The 19796-nt window shown below is 43.9% G+C and overlaps 1 protein-coding gene across 3 annotated transcripts in view; it reads right to left on the reverse strand.

Annotated features, from left to right (window-relative positions):
* LOC143300199 (uncharacterized) overlaps window positions 1-19796 on the reverse strand; it is a 98465-nt gene that overhangs the window by 19444 nt on the left and 59225 nt on the right. For 2 of the 3 annotated variants that reach the window (XM_076613763.1, XM_076613761.1), the window contains exons 2-8: window positions 12558-13016; window positions 10894-11150; window positions 8761-8869; window positions 7867-8036; window positions 5126-5332; window positions 1142-1268; window positions 213-378 (exon numbers count right to left, since the gene is read on the reverse strand). In XM_076613763.1, the coding sequence (XP_076469878.1) occupies window positions 213-378; window positions 1142-1268; window positions 5126-5332; window positions 7867-8036; window positions 8761-8869; window positions 10894-11150; window positions 12558-12752 (1231 nt within the window). In that variant the 5' untranslated portion in view covers window positions 12753-13016. Of the gene's footprint in view, window positions 1-212; window positions 379-1141; window positions 1269-5125; window positions 5333-7866; window positions 8037-8760; window positions 8870-10893; window positions 11151-12557; window positions 13017-13857; window positions 13947-19796 lie in introns of all 3 variants that reach the window. The other variant, XM_076613762.1, reaches the window with a different exon arrangement.

Raw genomic sequence — 19796 nt, forward strand, 5'->3', positions numbered from 1 at the left:
ACCCTTTCGAACCATCCATCCCTACTCCCTCTCACCCAGCAACCTCCACAAAAAAAGTATTAACTCACTGGACATCCGAGAGGTCTGTGCAGAGGAGAAGAGAGGACTCGCCGTACTGAGTGAGTTAAAGTCAAGTTTCATAAATGGAGTAAAAACTTTGGTTTCTGAATAAATAAATAGATACATGATTAAATGAATAAACAACAACTCACAGTCCACGGGCGTGCATTTGAAGCCGTCCTTGTACTCTGTGTCTGTGGCCTGCTCAATATTCTCGCCTTGATACGGCAGCTTCAGACTCCACGGGTACGTGTACCCGGGCTTGCAGTGGCAGATGTAGCCACCGCGTTTGAAGCCATACCCGATCTTAGCTTTGCACTGTTAAACAATGAACGAATCAAGTAAATACTCGAATAAATAAGTAACTAAATGAATGAATACCAATAATGATAATGATCATCATCCTAAAAAGAAAAAAGCAAATAATAATGTAAGAAGGCCAGGGTCAATTGTATTTTTTGCTAAGGAGGGTGAATTTTGTTTAATGTCCCATTATATATCATGGTGATTGTAGTCATTTTGTTGAAATATCAATTAATTTTCACATTTGACTGTCATTTAAACTACTTAAACCAGTACAGTAGGGGAGGAGACAGGGACTTATGGTGTTATTCCAAAGTAAATAAATAAATGAATAAGAATTATAGAACAGGGTGGAGTTTCATGTTAAGTTTGTATTATTGCAGTGATAATCAGTTTTATCGCTGTTGCTGTTGCTGCTATTTTTTTTTTTTTAAATTTAATTTTCTTGTTGTTTTGCTGTTGTTTGCTGTGAAGCGAACAAACAATAACACATGATGTACATGAGTGGGGTTTTGTGTGTGTGTGTGTGTGTGTGTGTGTGTGTGTGTGTACGCGCGCGCGCGTGTGTGTGTGTGTTGGCTGTGTGTGTGTGTGTGTGTGTGTGTATGTGTGCGCGTGTGTGTGTGTGTGTGTGCGTGCGTGCGTGCGTGCGTGCGCACATGCGCGCGTGTGTGTGTGTGTGCACGTCCGTGAATCCAGTCGCAAAAAGAAATAATAATAATAATAAGAAGAAGAAGAAGGAAGAAAGAAAGAAGATGGAAATAGTCAGAATTCTTACCCCTGTGGTTTTCTGACAGCGATCAATGCCGGACAAATAAGAGGGGCCCGGATTTCCGGCACTCGTGCCGCAGGCGTTGAAGTCCAGTTCTATGAAGTCCGTGTCCGTCACAACCACGGCTGCAAACCTATAAAAGACGATACATTCAAAGAATAAATGAAAACTGAACAAAGTTTGAAAAAACAAAATTAAAGAAAGCGAAACCAAACCAAACCAAACCAAACAAAACCAACTGACACAGACACAATCAGACAGACACACACACACACACACACACACACACACACACACACACACACTCACGCACACACACAGAACGTGTAACACGCTAAAGAAAATGCTTGGCAAAATATATAATTGCCATGAGACTGATTTTCAATTCACTCAGGGTTTGAGTGTAACGCAAACGGAATGAGTTTCAAATTCAGGATGGCAGTGAAACCAAATCCACTTTCTTACCGATTGTCTTCATTTTACGTTTTGGTAATTTTTTTTTAAAGGTGGAAGATCATAGAGTGGTATGTGGAAAATGAAGCAGATACCACTCTGCACGTGTGTGTGTGTGTGTGTGTGTGTGTGTGTGTGTGTGTGTGTGTGTGTGTGTGTGTGTGTGTGTGTGTGTGTGTGTGTGTGTGCGTGTGTGTTCGTGCGTGTGTGTCTTCACATCAAAAGGGAACGTGTGCAGATCTGTTATTTATTTTCATTTTTATTTTATTTATTTTTTTTAATTTTTATTAATTAATTAATGATAAATATTCTCGACCTGTTGTCTGAACCAGAGACCTTCTGATCGGTTGTTGGGGGTACGTGGGAGTTCCCTGATTCCGTCTCGTTTTAATTGTGTGATATTTTTTCCTAACTTCTTCTGCGTTCGTGGGCTGCAACTCCCACGTTCACTCGTATGTACACGAGCGGGCTTTCACGTGTATGACCGTTTGTACCCCGCCATGCAAGCAGCCATGGGTATGTTCTTGTTTCCATAACCCACCGAACGATGACATGGATCACAGGATCTTTAACGTGCGTATTTGATATTCTGCTTGCGTATACACACGAAGGGGGTTCAGGCACTAGCAGGCCTGTACATATGTTGACGTGGGAGATCGGAAAAATCTCCACCATTTACCCACCAGGCGCCATCACCGTAATTCGAAGCCGGGACCCTCAGATTGAAAGTCCAACGCCTTAACCATTCGGCTATTGCGCACGTCAACAAATTGTTGCACTTATTCATCTATTTATCTATTCATTCATTTATCTTGTTGTTATTATTATCATTCATCTTATTTTATTACCTTTTTCTTCTTTTTCTTTTTCTTTTTGCCACCTGAGTTTCACCATCAGTCTGCATAGGGGGACATAAGGCCACCCATATACGTCACATTTCCGGTCCCCCGCACACCACCCCCGAACTCCCAAAACCACTCACTGTCTTCCCTCCCTCTACCGACGACATCCTTTCCCTGGCGCTACCACCCTTGAAATTTCACACCGGTAAGTTATATCATCACCTTAAGTAGTTTATATTGTTCACCACGGATATTATGTTACGGGTGAAAGGTTCAGTTTCGACTAAGCACATTCAGCTCGTATCCACGGATCCGTGGGATTGTGAGCACAGTATAATGTCAGGGAAATACATCTGAAAGCAAACGTGACGAGGCCTTTAGTCAGACCTGTCATTCTATAGTATCTGGTTCACGCGCCAGAATGCATACCTGAAAGGTCAAATGTCGATGGGTCCTCTTTTTTAAACGCCGGAGTATTCACTGCTAGGTAATCTGAGTCCTTGTGTTTTGAAATGATCGGGTATTTGGCGAGGTGTACTGAAATGGCCCTTAGGTTAAATGAAAAACGGTCGTCTATTTATTCATTTATCCATGAGTTTATTTGTCTAATAATATATGATTCGTTTGTTACGGCAGTACTATCATCAAACACCAGCGGCAATTTGTTTTTTTTGTATTTTGTATTTTGCATTTCTTTTTATCACAACAGATTTCTCTGTGTGAAATTCGGGCTGCTCTCCCCAGGGAGAGCGCGTCGCTACACAACAGCGCCACCTTTTTTTGTATTTTTTCCTGCATGCAGTTTTATTTGTTTTTCCTATCGAAGTGGATTTTTCTACAGAATTTTGCCAGGAACAACCCTTTTGTTGCCGTGGGTTCTTTTACGTGCGCTAAGTGCATGCTGCACACCGGACCTCGGTTTATCGTCTCATCCGAATGACTAGCGTCCAGACCACCACTCAAGGTCTAGTGGAGAGGGAGAAAATATCGGCGGCTGAGCCGTGATTCGAACCAGCGCGCTCAGATTCTCTCGCTTCCTAGGCGGACGCGTTACCTCTAGGCCATCACTGTACATACAGCGGCAACAGGAAATGTTGGCGCCAGTAGCAGTAGTGGTGAAACGAAAAACGGTCGTTCATTTATTTATTTATTTATTAATCCATGAGTTTATTTGTCTAATAATATGCCATTCATTCGTTACGGCAGTACTATCATCAAACACCAGCGACAAATGTAATGTAATGGCAGCAGGATATGTTGGGGCCAGCAGCAGTTGTGGAAAGAGGAGGAACAACAAGCATCATCATCACTAGCAGCAGTGACAGCAGCAACAATAGCAGTAGTAGTAATTGTAGCAGGAGCAGTGGAATTATTGATATCAGTATCTATATCAGCAGCAGTTGCAGTACTAGTAGTTATGACTGAAACGTATTAAAGATGATTGAAACGTATTAAAGAATAAATTGAGACTGAACTATGTATGATTATATATATATATATATATCCAATACAGTTTAATTCAGTTAGTCAAGGAGGCGTCACTGCGTTCGGTCAAATCCATAATCATACGCTACACAACATCTGCTGAGCAGATGCCTGGCCAGCACGTAAACCAACGCGCTTAGTCGGGTCTTGATAGAAAAAAAAGCTAAATGATGAATAGATAAGATATTGTACTTATATGGCGCAAACTCTCCATATAATGGGCTCTATGCACCTCGCATGAAACAATACATGATATAAAAGTACATTGTACCATACAAGAGCACACGAGGACATAGAAATGAAAATCCAAATCAACTGCACTAAGAAGAAGACGTCGAATGAATGATAATAAAAATAGATGCAATACAACACAATACAGCACAACAGAAACAGAAACACAACACAACGCATCACAGCGCCTGAACTCCTTTCCTTCAAAAGCAACACAACGCAACACAACATCTCATTTCCTTAAAAGCAACACGTCACAACATCTCAACTCCTTTCCTTCAATGCATTGCAATGCAACGCAACGCAACACAGCACAGCACAGCACAACACAAACACAAGCACAACCACGATGCAACAAAACACAAACACAGCACAACCCAACCCAGCTACAAACACAAGCACAACCACGATACGATACGACACAAACAGCCCAACCCAGCCCATCCCAACCCCTCCCAACCCAACCCAGCCCATCCCATCCCAACCCATCTCAACCAACCCATGCCATCCCAACCCATCCAATCCCAACCCAACCCAGCTACAAACACAAGCCCAACCACGATACGACACGACACAAACAGCCCAACCCATCCCATCCCATCCCAACCCATCCCATCCCATCCCAACCCATCCCATCCCAACCCAACCCAACTCAACCCAATCCATCCCAACCCAATCCAATCCATCCCAACCCAACCCAGCTACAAACACAAGCACAACCACGATACGACACGACACAAACAGCCCAACCCATCCCATCCCATCCCAACCCATCCCAACCCATCTCAACCCAACCCATCCCAACCCAACCCAACCTAACCCAACCCAAACCATCCCAACCCAACCCAACCCATCCCATCCCAACCCAGCCACAAACACAAGCACAACCACGACACGACACGACACGACACAACACAAAACCTCCTCCAAACTCCTCTCCTTCCCCCCCCCCCACCCCCCCCAAAAAAAGCCCACTCACCTCTGCCTCCTGAGGTGGGTCCAGTTGGAGTAGCGAGGCATGTAATCGACGACAGGCGACACGGCGGAGACGATCCACTTGTTGGAGCGGCCACAGTCGAAGTAGGGCTGGGTGAACATGACGGGCAGCATCCGAGGGTCCTTCTCCTGAGCCGACGGCGACGACGGTCCGAAGAAAGGGTGGGCTTCGAACTCGTCCTTGGTGAATCTGTGGAGGAGTGAACAAGAGAGATGTCACTGGCAGGGAATTGGAAAGAAACGGAACAGCAAAAAATATATGAGAAACAACGTGTCGTGTGTGTTTGAGTGGGTGGGTGGATGGGTTGGTTGTGGTTGTGGTGGTGGTGGTGGTGTGGGGAGTCCGGGGGATGGGGGGGTGTGTGGGGGGGGGGGGGCGGGGAGGGGGATTGTGTGTGTGTGTGTGTGTGTGTGTGCGGTAAATCTGTGGAGGAGTGGACAAGAGAGATGTCACTGGCAGGGATTTGGAAAGAAACGGAACAGCAAAAATATAAGAGAAACAACGTGTAGTGAATGCTTGGGTGGGTGGGTGGGCGAGTTGGTTGTTGTGGTGGTAGTGGTGTGGGGAGTCCGGGTGGGCGGGGAGGGGGTTGTGTGTGTGTGTGTGTGTGTGTGTGTGGTGTGTGTGGGGGGGGGGGAGGGTGTGCGTGCATGCGGTAAATTTGTGGAACATGGAGGATTGGACAAGAGAGATGTCACAGGCAGGGATTTGGAAAGAAACGGAACAGCAAAAATATAAGAGAAACAATGTGTAGTGAGTGCTTGGGTGGGTGGGTGGGCGAGTTGGTTGTTGTTGTGGTGGTAGTGGTGTGGGGAGTCCGGGTGGGCGGGGGAGGGGGGTTGTGTGTGTGTGTGTGTGGGTGGGGGGTGGGGGTGGGGGTCTGTGTGTGTGTGCGTGCGTGCGGTAAATCTGTGGAGGAGTGAACAAGAGAGGTGTCACTGGCAGGGATTTGGAAAGAAACGGAACAACAAAGACTTAAGAGAAGCAACGTGTTGTGTGTGTTTGAGTGGCTGGGTGGGTGGGTTGGTTGTTGCGGTGGTGGTGGTGTGGGTAGTCATGGTGTGGGGCGAGGAGGGGGTTTGTGTGTGTCTGTGTGTGTGTGTGTGTGTGGGGGGGGGGGGGGTGCGTGCGTGCAGTAAATCTGTGGAGGATTGGACAAGAGAGATGTCACAGGCAGGGATTTGGGAAGAAACGGAACAGCAAAAATATATGACAAACAAGGTGTAGTGTGTGTTTGGGTGGGTGGGTTGGTTGTTGTGGTGGTGGTAATGGTGTGGGGAGTCTGGGGGGCAGGGAGGGGGGTTGTATGTATGTGTGTGTGTGTGGGGGGGGGGGAGGGTGCGTACGTGCGGTAAATCTGTGGAGGAGTGGACAAGAGAGATGTCACTGGCAGGGAATTGGAAAGAAACGGAACAACAAAGACGTAAGAGAAACAACGTGTAGTGTGTGTGTGAGTGGGTGGGTGGGTGGGTGGGTGGGTTGTTGTGTTGGTGGTGGTGTGGGTAGTCGGGGGCGTGGGAGGGTTGTGTGTGTGTGGGGTGTGTGTGTGTGTGTGGGGGGGGGGGAGTGCGTGCGTGCGGTAAATCTGTGGAGGATTGGACAAGAAAGATGTCACTGGCAGGGATTTGGAAAGAAACGGAACAGCAAAAATATAAGAGAAACAACGTGTAGTGTGTGTTTGGGTGGGGGTGTGTGTGGGTGTGTGGGTTAGTTGTGGTGGTGGTGGTAGTGGTGTGGGGAGTCCGGGGGGGCGGGGAGGGGGGTTGTGTGTGTGTGTGGGGTGTGTGTGTGTGGGGTCTGTGTGTGTGTGCGTGCGTGCGGTAAATCTGTGGAGGAGTGGACAAGAGAGATGTCACTGGCAGGGATTTGGAAAGAAACGGAACAACAAAGACATGAGAGAAACAACGTGTAGTGTGTGTTTGAGTGGGTGGATGGGTGGGTTAGTTGTGGTGGTGGTAGTGGTGTGCGGAGTCAGGGGGTAGGGGGATCTGGTTTGTGTGTGTGTGTGTGTGTGTGTGTGTGTGTGTGTGTGTTTACTCTGTGTGCATTTTCTCTCTCTCTCTCTCTCTCTCTCTCATAATCATGATAATGATGAGGGAAGGGATGTCTACAGCACCTGTCTTTGGTAATGGACCAAACTAACGCTTTACAAACACGGTCATTTGCACAACAAGGCTGCCTACCTGGGTTACTAGTAGAACCCACTGACAGCTGCCATTGGGGGTGGGGCGGGGGGCAATCATCATTCGTTTTCCGTGTCATTCAATCAGGTTTCAGTCAAACACACACACACACACACTGACAAACACAAACACACACACACTCACACACGCATATACACACTCACACACACAGTGACACACACACACACTTTCCACACACACACACACATTTACTGACACACACACACACACATACACACACTCACACACACAGTAACATGCACACTCTTTCCACACACACACACACACATACACACACACGCACAAACTGACACACACATACACACACACACATACACTCACACACACACACACTCACACACACACACACACACACACACACACATATTTACACACACACACACTCTCTCTCTCTCTCTCTCACATACACACATACACACACAGATACCCCCCCCCACCACACACAAAACTTCAACTACCCCAACACCCCCCTTATCCCCCCCCCCACACACACACATACACCTTCGCCTCCCTGCTCACTTTCCGGTCTCGTTGCTGTACTTGATGCCCACACTGTAGGTGAACTTCATCAGGGAGTCCAGGTCGCCCTTCAGGTCGGGAAGCCAGCGGGTGTACCAGGGGTTCATCTTGAACTGGGGATGGGTGTAGTTCCGGTCAGCACCGGACCCAACGTCCGCCACCTCCACCACCTGGGCAGGAGAGGGGGAGGGGAGTGTGTGTGTGTGTGTGTGTGGGGGGGGGGGGGTGGGGGTGTAGGGGGGGAAAACACTCACTTAAGACTCGTGATTTTTTTCTCTGTGTGTGTGTGTGTGTGTGTGTGTGTGTGTGGGTGTGTTGTGTCTGTTTTTGAGTGTCATTGTTCAATAGAATGCATTCAGAGACTAACAACAAAGCAAATAAACCGAACAAAGAAAGACACAAAGACACAAAGAAACGAAGAACACAGACACAAACACACAAAGACACAAACACAGACACAAACAAAGAAACAAAGACATAAACAAAGAAACAACGACACAGAGACAAAAACAAAGAGACGCACACAGAGACACAAAGACAAAGAAACAAAGACACAAAGAAACAGACACAAACACAGACACAAAGAAACAAAGACACAAACACAGACACAAGGAAAAAAAGACACAAAGAAACAAAGACACAAAGAAAGACACAAAGACACAAAGAAACAAAGACACAAAGACAAAAAGAAACACAGACACAAAGAAACACAGACACAAAGAAACAGACACAACCCAGACACAAAGACGCAAAGACAAAGAAACAAAGGTACAAACAAAGACACAAAGAATCACAGACACAAACAACAGACACAAGAAAAGAAACAAAGACAGACACAACAAAGACCTAAACAAAGAAACAAAGGCACAAACAAAGACACAAACCCAAACCCACCTGACGGGTGGGCTCCCTGAGGAAGTTCTCCTGGTCATTATAGTCGTCATGACGCCAGGCCTTGGGTCCGAACAGTGGGATGGTGTTGTTGAACGGGATCGTCCGGTACCTGGGGATTTTTTGTTGTTGTTAAAATGTATTTTAAAAAAAAAGAAAAAAAAAAGAAGAAGAAAATAAAATAAAAAGGCTGACAACGACAGCAACAGAAATGAAGGCAACCCCCACCTTCCCCTAACCTACACTCCCCCTCACCCCCCCTCACCCCCTCACCCGCTAAATAACAAACTGTCCACTTTTGACTTAACAGATTCTTACAATTTAACCACACAAAAAAATAACCTTGCCCATTTTTGACTCAGGGTATTCTTACAATATGACGACCACTTGACTGTTGACTACGTGTAGATTATGACATGCATACATACATAGAAGTATCTAAAACCGTCACTCCACCCGAAGCGCAAGTCAGTTTAAAGGGGTAGAAGTTTATAAATTCTAAGACTTTAATTAAAAACAAACAAACTAAAACATTCAACTTCTTTGAGGAAAACGAATACATCTGGGGCTTGGATTTCTTGTTCTCTCTCTCTCTCTCTCTCTCTCCACACACACACACACACACACACACACACATATATATATATATATATATATATATATGTTTTTCAGAGAAATTCGCATCGACTGTGTCCAAGGCTAGGCATAGCAAGGTAGGCGGGGCCGACATAACCACCTGGATTTAATTAAATGAAAACAAAAATCAAACACCATAGGCAGAGCTCACCAGTGGGACAGTTGCCAACCTTGGAATGTCGAATAAGAAAATAAAAATGAAAACAAAAGGAAAAAAACAACAACATAAAATTGAAACACGAATGCAAGAAAAATCAGAACAGATTTGAAACACAAACCAACACCCCCATCCTTGTTCCCAGCAACACACACACACACACACACACACACACACACACACACACACACACACACACACAAACACCAATATCAACGAAACAAACGAACAAAAACAAGAGAGGCAAGGCCTTCAAGACTCATTTGTGATAAATTAAGTCCCCTAGCATTAATTACAGAGTAATTTCCCTTTTCTACTATCTGCCCCAAAACGTTTGCAAAATAAATAAAAATTCCATGCTTAGCAAAAGAAGTTTCTGTTTGAACAAAAAATGATAATAATGACTCCTCTTGTTGTTGTGTCAGAATAAGAGGTCAAAGTGCCAAGTTTAGAGAATACAAAAAATATAAATATAACAGTAAATGCAGTTTGCGTATGATTAGGCTTCTTTTATATTTTTTTGTGCCCATCCCAGAGGTGCAATATTGTTTTAAACAAGATGCCAAATTTGGTGTCAACTGACAAAGTATTTGCAGAGAAAATGTCAATGTTAAAGTTTACCACAGACACACGGACACACACACACACACACACAACCGAACACCGGGTTAAAACATACTCACTTTGTTTACACAAGTGAGTCAAAAAACAACCACCAAAAACAACACCATTGGCTATCAACCGAAAAAACACACCCAAAAAACAACAAACAAAAACACCCCCCCAAAAAAAAAACAAACAAAAAAACCCAGAAAAAAAACAAAAACAACAACAAAAAAAACAACAAAAACAAACACACAACCAAACAAAAAAATCAAACCCCACCAAACGATGACTAATGCAAAGTCTGTCTTTGACACGACACGTTTGAGTAGAGGTAATCATTGTTATAAAAAAAAAGAAAGAAAAAAAAAGATTGCACTCCCGTTCTAAGTGTTCCGATTAAAATTACCATCCGAAGTCACTTACATGTACATGTAGAGCTCAGTTGAACTGCAGAAAATTCGTTTATTTATTTATAGTCTGTTCATCTAAGATGATGATATTAGACTGTAACTGCAGAAAGATTTGAGGGATATATTCATTTTCTGTTCCATCCTACGTACTCCTATTAACATTCAGATCCTCAAACAAGTGTATACAGTGCCAGTTGGGCTTCAAGATGAACTGCTAAGTGACATTTATCTTTTTACATGACAGTATAAAAGAAAGCTCTCTATGCACGGCTATGAGAAGCAACACACACACACACAAAAGAAAACAAAAACTGTCTCTTAGCTCACCAGTTTGGGTAGTGACAATCTTGGTCAAAATATATGGCGCTACCGTTCAACATGTTGGGGTTGGCGTTTACATCCGCAGCCGCTGACATGTACATATACAGCCAGTTGGGCTGCTGGAAGAATTGTTCAGAAGCATTCATCTTCTGCAGGATAAAGCTGTAGAAAAATGCCCTGTTGAGCGCCATGTTGTGGATATGGATAAGTGACGTCCTGTTCGGATACCAGATCCGGTCCAGCAGCTGGTTATAAACCGGAAGCTGTAGAGAAAGGAGGCAGAAGTGGTCTCGGTTAAAATTTCTGAAAACCCTCATTTTACATAAAAGATCAGATACATCTGTACTGCAATTTACCTATCTCACTATCACACCTAAAACTGTAGAGAAGACATGAAGTGGTCTTGGTTAAAATTCTGAAAACCATCATTGATAAAAAAAAAAGGAGGTCAAATACATCTGTACTGTAATTTATCAATCTCACTATCACACCGGAGTCTGTAGAATACAGACAGTGAGGTCTCGGTTAACTTTCTGAAAACCCTCCCAAATAAATGCATGCATACAACAAAAGAATTGCAGTCTCGAAAGTTAAAAAAAAAAAAAATCATACTACAGCTTTAACTGTCAGTGTTTAGGTTGGATGGTCGATTCAAAGAAGCCGACATTTGTATCGTTTTTGAATATGCACGGAAAAAGTGCAAATTAACTTAATATGTATAGGTTTACTTTTCTTTTTTCATACTTTTTTTTAGGTTGATCACGCCGTGAGTTTGTCGAACGTGGGTATAGACGTTTTCGACATCAGTGTTTTCTATTGTCTTGCAGCAGATTTGTTGCTGCGATTTTGATACATATTATATTCATGCTATTTGGTTTGTATGTGTTAAACGATTATTCTGATGTGTCCCATGCCAATAGGACTGTAATGTCAATGGCATTAAAACATTTTTCAGTTTCAGTTTGTTTCAAAACCCTCCCAAATAAAAGGTACAATACAGGTGTTTTGCAATTCATTTATCCTTCTACACATCCTAAGCAAGAGAACAGAAGAAATGGTCGTGGTTAAGTTTCTGAAAACTCAACAACAAGAGGGTCAGTTGCAACTACATTATTGCAACTTATCTGTCTCGCTATCTGTAACTTCCAGTGAAACAAAGTACAAACACCCTAGATATCAATCAGTCACACACACACACACACACACTATATATATATATATATATATATATATATATATATAGAGAGAGAGAGAGAGAGAGAGGGGTATGTGTGTATATATACACACAATTTGAACACTGGTGTCTGGTTTTGTTACCAAATTCTATCCACATGTTAAATAATTATGTATATAATGTTTTCAACATGTCAAACAGAAAACAGAGATAGCCCATAACAACAGCAGCAAAAGCTAAACTTAGATTTCACACATTCACGTAACACCTCACCACACACACACAACACACACACGCACACACACACACCAACATACACGCACACACACTAACACACACACACACACACACACACACACACACGAAGACACACACCCCTACACACACACACACACACACACACACACACACATACACACACACACACACACACACACATTAACAGACATACTCCCCCCTCCATCCCCGCCCCCCCCCCCCAAACACACACACACACCTGTGACACCGTGTCAGGTCGCAGAACCAGCTCGTCCAGGGACTTGGAGCGACAGTTCTCAGCGGTCACTGTGCGCATGTGGTCGTCCACCTCGTCAAAGGAGTCGTACCACATCCACGAGAACTTGTTCTGCCCGTGGAGATGACCCAGGAACGTCACCAGCAAGCACGTGACGAGGATGACACGGAGACTCATGGTGGTTGTGGTGGGGATGGGTTGAGGGAGGAGGGGGTTGAAAGGGAAGATTGGGGAGGTGGTAGCCCCGTGCCTTCAGGTCGTGGTGGTGGTGGTGGTTCCTTTGCCTTGTGTGGATGGGTATGGAGACAAGAGGAAGTGTTGGGGTGGGAAAGGAATGCAGGCTAAAAATAACTGCAATGGATCAATCTGGGCTGCAGTGGTTTGAACTGGCCCCAACTGGACTGGGTTGGATGGGACTGCACCGCACTGGACAGATCTGGACTGGAGAAAAAAAAGGGGTTGAAAATTTGAATTTTGTATTTCTCTTTATCACAACAGATTTCTCTGTGTGAAATTCGGGCTGCTCTCCCCAGGGAGAGCGTGTCGCTACACTAGAGCATCACTCATTAAAAAAAAAAAGAAAATTCCTGCGTGCAATTTTTGTTTTTTTGCTATCGAAGTGGATTTTTCTACAGAATTTTGCCAGGAACAATCCTTTTGTTGGCGTAGGTTCTTTTACGTGTGCTAAGTGCATGCTGCATACGGGACCTCGGTTTATTGTCTCATCCGAATGACTAGCGTTCAGACCACCACTCAAGGTCTAGTGGAGGGGGAGAAAATATCGGCGGCTGAGCCGTGATTCGAACCAGCGCGCTCAGATTCTCTCGCTTTCTAGGCGGACACGTTACCTCTGGGCCATCACTCTACTCCTCTTGGCCATCAAATAGACACGGATATCGTAATCCATCATCAATAGTGGACGTTAACAGATAATCTTAGGAGCGATTGCTTCACAATTAAGGTAATAGAATTGTTTTTCCCTAGACTGAGTGGTGGTCTGGGCACTAGTCATTTGGATGAATTGATAAACCGAGATCACGTGTGCAGCGTACACTTCAGGCACGTAAAAGCACACAAGGCAAGAAAGGGGTTGTACCTGGCAAGATTCTGTAGAAAAATCTACTTTAATATTCTGTAGAAAAATCCATTAAAAAACCAAACAAAACTTGCAGACAAAGGTGGGGCTGTACTGCGGTGAAGCGTTCTCCCTGGAGAGAGCAGCCCGAATTTCAAAGAAATCCTGTTGTAGAAAAAAAAAGAGTAACAAGTACAAACACATTACCTTACATATAGAGTCACATTAAGCCAGCAATGAACCAAATGCACTCTTCAGGGTCATGAATGTTATCCTCAATCTGTGACAGTGTTTTTCTGCACACATAAAATATCACATACACCCGTAACTTTGGAAAATTGTTGATTTGGCACCTTGATAAAAATAAACGTTTTCTTTGGCAAGAGAAAAAACTTCAAGAAAAAGAAATCAACTGAATTGAGAAAGAAAAAAAGTTGATCAAACAAAAACACTCCAGTGTGTTTTGATAATTCTATAGGTCGTTGAGAGGTATAATTGTCGTCACGAGATGGGAGCAGTTGCGTTCACGGCTTTCAAAAGAAAGCAGCCCCAGTGTTCTGGGGGAAAGAAAAAAGAGGTTATGTCCACAGACACAGCAGCCTTTGGGTATTGCGACCAGCAGGGAATTTTGATTGAAGTGAACAAAATGCACTGTTGCTATAGACACTAAATAAGACGTCTTTTTCTTTAAGTAACCTTGTGTAACATTTGTATAAGGAAGTATCAGAGGAGAATGACAACGAAGTCTTTGCGACGTTTGGTATCAACGTTTTTGTTATCTTTAGTAATCAGGTGCAAGCAAAAAACACTGACGACAGAGGCCTCAACAAACACGGAATGCATACCACACACACACACACACACACACACACACAGGGTCACACATGCAAACGCGCACAAAAGGACACACACGTACACATACACACAGAGACACACAAAGACACAAAGGCACACACATGCGCGCGCACTAGGACACACATACACACGCACATGACACACACACACACACACACACACACACACAGATGCACACACACACACACACACACACACAGACGCACAGAGACGGAAGCACACACAAACACACACACACGCACACACACAGAGGCACAAACACACGCAGAGACACACACAAAAACACACACACAAGTTGCGTTCAGTGAGGTGTGGGAAAACAAGACTTGTTTACTGCAAGAGCGCCTCAGCTTTACAGTCCTTCACCTTTCATTCTCTTTGGTGTGCCTCTGTGTGTGTGTGTGTGTGTGTGTGTGTGTGTGTGTGTGTGTATGTGTGTGTGTACCTGCATGTGCATGTGCATCTGTGTGTGTGTGTGTGTGTGTGTGTGTTTGAAGCAGTGGTTAAGCGTAAACTCCCCCCACCTCTTCCCGCGCCCTCTTCCACCGCCATTGACACACGCTATCACAGTAAACAGGACTAGTTGAGAGACCCAAGAACAAACGTGAACGAAAAATACGAGAAAAAAAGGGGGAGGTGGGGGTGGGCATTGTCCAGTCTTGCAAGTTGTCCCTGTGGCAACAATATCACACACACACACACACACACACACACACACACACAGATGCACAAACATACACAGAGGCACACACACACACACACGCACACACACACACACAGGACCCAAGTCACGTTCAGCAAGGTGTGGGATTACAAGACTTGTTTACTACAACAGCGACCCAGCTGTACAGTCCTTCACCTTCCATCAACTGCGTGTGTGTTTAGAGGAGTGGTCAAGCGTAAACTTCTCCCCGCACCCCCTCGCCCTCTTCCACTGCCATGACACATGCTATCACAGTAAACGGGACTAGTTGAGAGACCCAAGAACAGAGGTAAACAAAAATTAAAACCAAAAAAGTCTTTTACTAAAAAAAAAAAAAAAGAAAAAAAGAAAAAGAAAAAAAGATCGTTGGCATTGCCATGTCTTGCAAGTTGTCCCTGGGACAACCATTTGCAACAAGACAGAAGGGCTCAATACTCTTGATAACAAGAGTTCTGTTTCGTTTCATCCGGGAAATGAATGATGAGCTTGCCTAAAATGCAGCTGTCAGTTGGCTCTACCCAGGTAAGCATGCTGTTGTGGCAGTATAACTGTGTTCGAAAAGCACTTACAGCTTGGCTTCTGACCGAGGATAGGCGCTATGTTTGTTCGTATCTGCATCAATCATCAGAAACACTGAGGTGCTTATATTGTTTATATATACATATATCTATCTATCTATATATCTATATATATATATATATATATAACGTAAAAGCCAGTTTCCACTGCCCTGTGACGTAATCATCTACTCAACCACATGTTGCGCAGGATTTTTTGTTTTTTTTCTGAATTTATTTTTTCAGGGGAAAATCTGTGCCATCAGATGCAATTTTCACAACTTCAGATCACTGACTCTCACCAGTCACCAGTGCCATCGTACTCTTCGAACTACTCCTCCTCAAATCAGTCACATCCGTTTCCGTGTATTTCGTTATGGAGATTCTCAAATTAACTGTTTCTGATTTGTTTCACACTCGGTCCAATCCCAGATAAGTACTGTATTGAGATGTGGATTTTATTTTTACACACACAGACACAGAGTACTTCACTCTTTTCCCCACACACACATCGTTGGGGAGACACACACACACACACACACACACACACAGAAACTCAGACATAGATGGTAGCCGGGACTTCTTTCCATGAGCTTCATATGGCTACCCAAATGGCTGTGCTAAAAAGAAAAAAACAAAAAAACAAACAAACAAAAAAAAACCAAAAAAAAACCAACCACCTCCCAGTCCCCCCCCCAAAAAAAAAAAACAAAAAACAAAAACAAAACAACAAACAAAAAAAACAACATAAAACCAAAAACACAAAACAATGACACGCCAACACCCGCTCCGTGAAACGAAGAAACGTATTAAAGATGTGTAGGCTCAAAGAAAGCATACCAAGCAGAATTGGTTTGGTGTGATATACATTACTCAAGCTGTCGTGTCTATATACGTGCGATTTTTCTTCCCGCCCCCCCCCCCCCCCAATCCCAAACCCCTCCCTCCCTCTCACCAAGACGTGTGAGCTTGGAAGTGTGCAATAGTACTCTTTCTCGTCTAGGTACGAGGTGGTGGGGGTGGTGGTGGTGGTGGAGTATGTAATTTCGCACCAGTTTCTTTCATTTGGAATGTTCTAAATGGAGAACCAGTGGCGACACTACTCTGGTTCCACACAGTACATATCAGGGTAAAAAAACAAAACAAAAAAACAAACCAAACCAAAAAAAAAATCAGCTTTGTGATGACACCCAAAGAGGATGTTTCTCCTTTTTCTTAAAAAAAACAACAAAAAACCCCCACATGTTTTGCAATGTTTAAATATTGCAAGAAAGTAAGTGTGTAAAGATTAATACTGCTCTCTAAAACTGCATTGTAAACACCATCATCGCAACAAGCACAATAAAAAGTTGAATCACACAAACATAAAAAAGAAAAGAAAAAAAACAACAACCCAAAAACACACACACAAATGAATAGAAAATAAAGAGACACATATGCAAAAATATGCCAACCACGGGGCAAGCTAATGAAGGCAACAAAAAACAAATGACTAGATGAATAGACAAGCAAACATACATAAAGAGAGTAAATAAGCAACAAAATAAAAAGACACGAATGAATGAACAAATTAACAGCAACTAAATGTACCATGGCAGACAAATTCAGAAATTGCAAGTTCTTTAAAGAAAAAAGAAAAGAAAAAAGCTAAGACAAAAACAAGAAAAATAGAAAAAACAAAACAAAAACATCGAACCCTCTTACAAAGTGACAACGGACAGGATAACGCAATGTTCTGTCTGCAAACGGGCTATAATATCATTGGAAGTACATACGCACGCGCACACACGCACACACCACACATACACAGACAAGTTTGATTTGTGCGCTTACAATGTCACCGTTTTACACTGTAATTTTTATTGATTTTGTATGCTTTGCTTGCAATGTTATTGGGTTATTTGAAAAAAGAAAAAAAAGAAAGTTTTAAAAAAGATAAATAAAAAATAAAAAATTAAAAAAATCATTGTGAAGTAAAGTTACAAGAAATCCTAAAAACGACTTGACCTTAAGGGCGTCAGCCGACAAGTTGTTGAACTCCACCCAGTAGTTTCAGTTTGTTCTCAGGGAAGCGTCACAGCGTTCGGGCAAATTCTTACGCGCTGCACTACATCTGCTAGGCAGATGCCTGACCAGCAGCCAAAACCAACGCGCTTGGTCACACACCGAGTGCATGCAAATATATTTGTGTACTTAGATTTCTTTGACAGAATTTTGCCATACACTCTTTGCTATAGGCTGGTTTTTTTTCAGTGCGCTAAGAGCGAGTTGCACACGGGACCTCGGCTTTGTCTCATTCTAAAGACAATACGCTCAGTTTGATTTTCCAGTTAAACTTGGGAGAAAAGGCGAGAGCGGGATTCGAACACAGACCATTATGGACTCTCTGTATTGGCAGACGAGCGACTTAACCATTCTGCCACCTTTCTGCTTCGCAGAAAACAAAAAAAGAGAGAGGGTGAAACAGAATGAGACAGAGTTGGTCTTACCTTGCCTCTTACCGTATAGTTTTGGGCAGCACCAGTTGAAACCGCTGAATGCTTGTTCAGTTTACAATTTCGTTTCAGGGTGGGGGACGTTTTAGTCCCTGCTTTTGCGTCTCCCAAACCTGAAGTGCTCTGATGAAACGTGGTAGAGCTGGGTTTAACGACCTATCAGCTTCATGCCCTTAAGGTCAATGGAACGTGGATGCTTGCTCATTTTTTATATAGGTTCTGGTCAGCACTAGGCAACACATCGCCTAGAATCGTGTGATCTGATTGGCTGGTAGGTCATTGAGGCCCAGCCCTTCGCGTTACGTTGGTCAGTTGCTCCTCCCCCTACCCTTCCCCTTCTCCTCTCTCCTCACCCGTCTCTGTAAATAAGGTGGAATCAACAGCCTATTGACTGAGTCCTTGAGGTCAATCATCTCTCTCTCTCTCTTATTTGGTGGGGGCGTGGTTTAAACACACTGTGACACGATTGGTATGATTGGTTGAAATGTGAAAACCACAACAACAACAACGACCTTGAACCCTGTCACGAAGCCTCACAGAACTTGCTGAGTGGACACGGGTGTTGAAGTGAGTACCTTGACCTTGAGAGGACGTTTCCTCCAGAAGAAAACACACGGGTGCTCAGTTGTTCAGCGAAAGATCTTGAAAAGACCTGAAGGTGTGTGTGTGTGTGTGTGTGTGTGTGTGTGTGTGAGGGAGGGGTGGAGGTGGGGGATGGTGGGCAGGTGGCATTTGGCAGTGAGTTGGAGGGTGACTGTGGTTTGAATGTCCGCCGAACCATCCTGATTGGTTTGGCTGGTCGTCCCTTACGCCTGTTCAGTGTGTGTGTTTGTGTGTGTGTGTGTGTGTGTGTTGGGCTGGAGGTAGTGGGTGAGGGACAAGGTAGATATGGTAGCTATTGTATAGTATTGTATTACTCTTTTGTCACAACTGATTTCTCTGTGTGAAATTCGGGCTGCTCTCCACACGAAGAGTGCGTCGCCACACTGAGAGCGCCACCTTTTTTCTTTTGCCGCCTGCAATTACATTTGTTTTTGTTTTTTTTATCGAAGTCCGTAGATGTCCGTGGCTGCCTTTACCTCTACACTCCATCTCGCTCACTACGATTGGCTTTCGGATCCACTCTGTTTACGCATACCCAGATTCAAATACTTGACTGTTGGCCGCCATTCTTTCTCTGTCTCTGAACCTTGCAATTGGAATGAACTTCCTCTTTCACTTCGTCAAGTCTCCACTCTCAGCTCTTTCAAGTCTGGCCTTAAAACCCACCTCTTCCCAAAATAGCCCCCCCTTGCCTGCCCTTCCTGTCTTTAGTTTCTACAGTTTTAGAGTTATGCATGCGTGTGAATGACTGGTGCGAAAGCGCTTTGGTTTGTCTCTGCACAAGATTCACCATTATTATTATTATTGTTGTTTGTACATAATTTTGCCAGGGACAACCTCCACAGGCCACTGCTCAAGGTCTAGTGGGAGTGAAGGTGCAGGGGGTGGGGGGGGGGGGCACACTGGCTACTGTGGGATTCGAACCAGTGTGCT

This window comes from Babylonia areolata, chromosome 26 (genome assembly GCF_041734735.1).
Source record: "Babylonia areolata isolate BAREFJ2019XMU chromosome 26, ASM4173473v1, whole genome shotgun sequence".
In the NCBI taxonomy this organism is placed as follows: domain Eukaryota; kingdom Metazoa; phylum Mollusca; class Gastropoda; order Neogastropoda; family Buccinidae; genus Babylonia; species Babylonia areolata.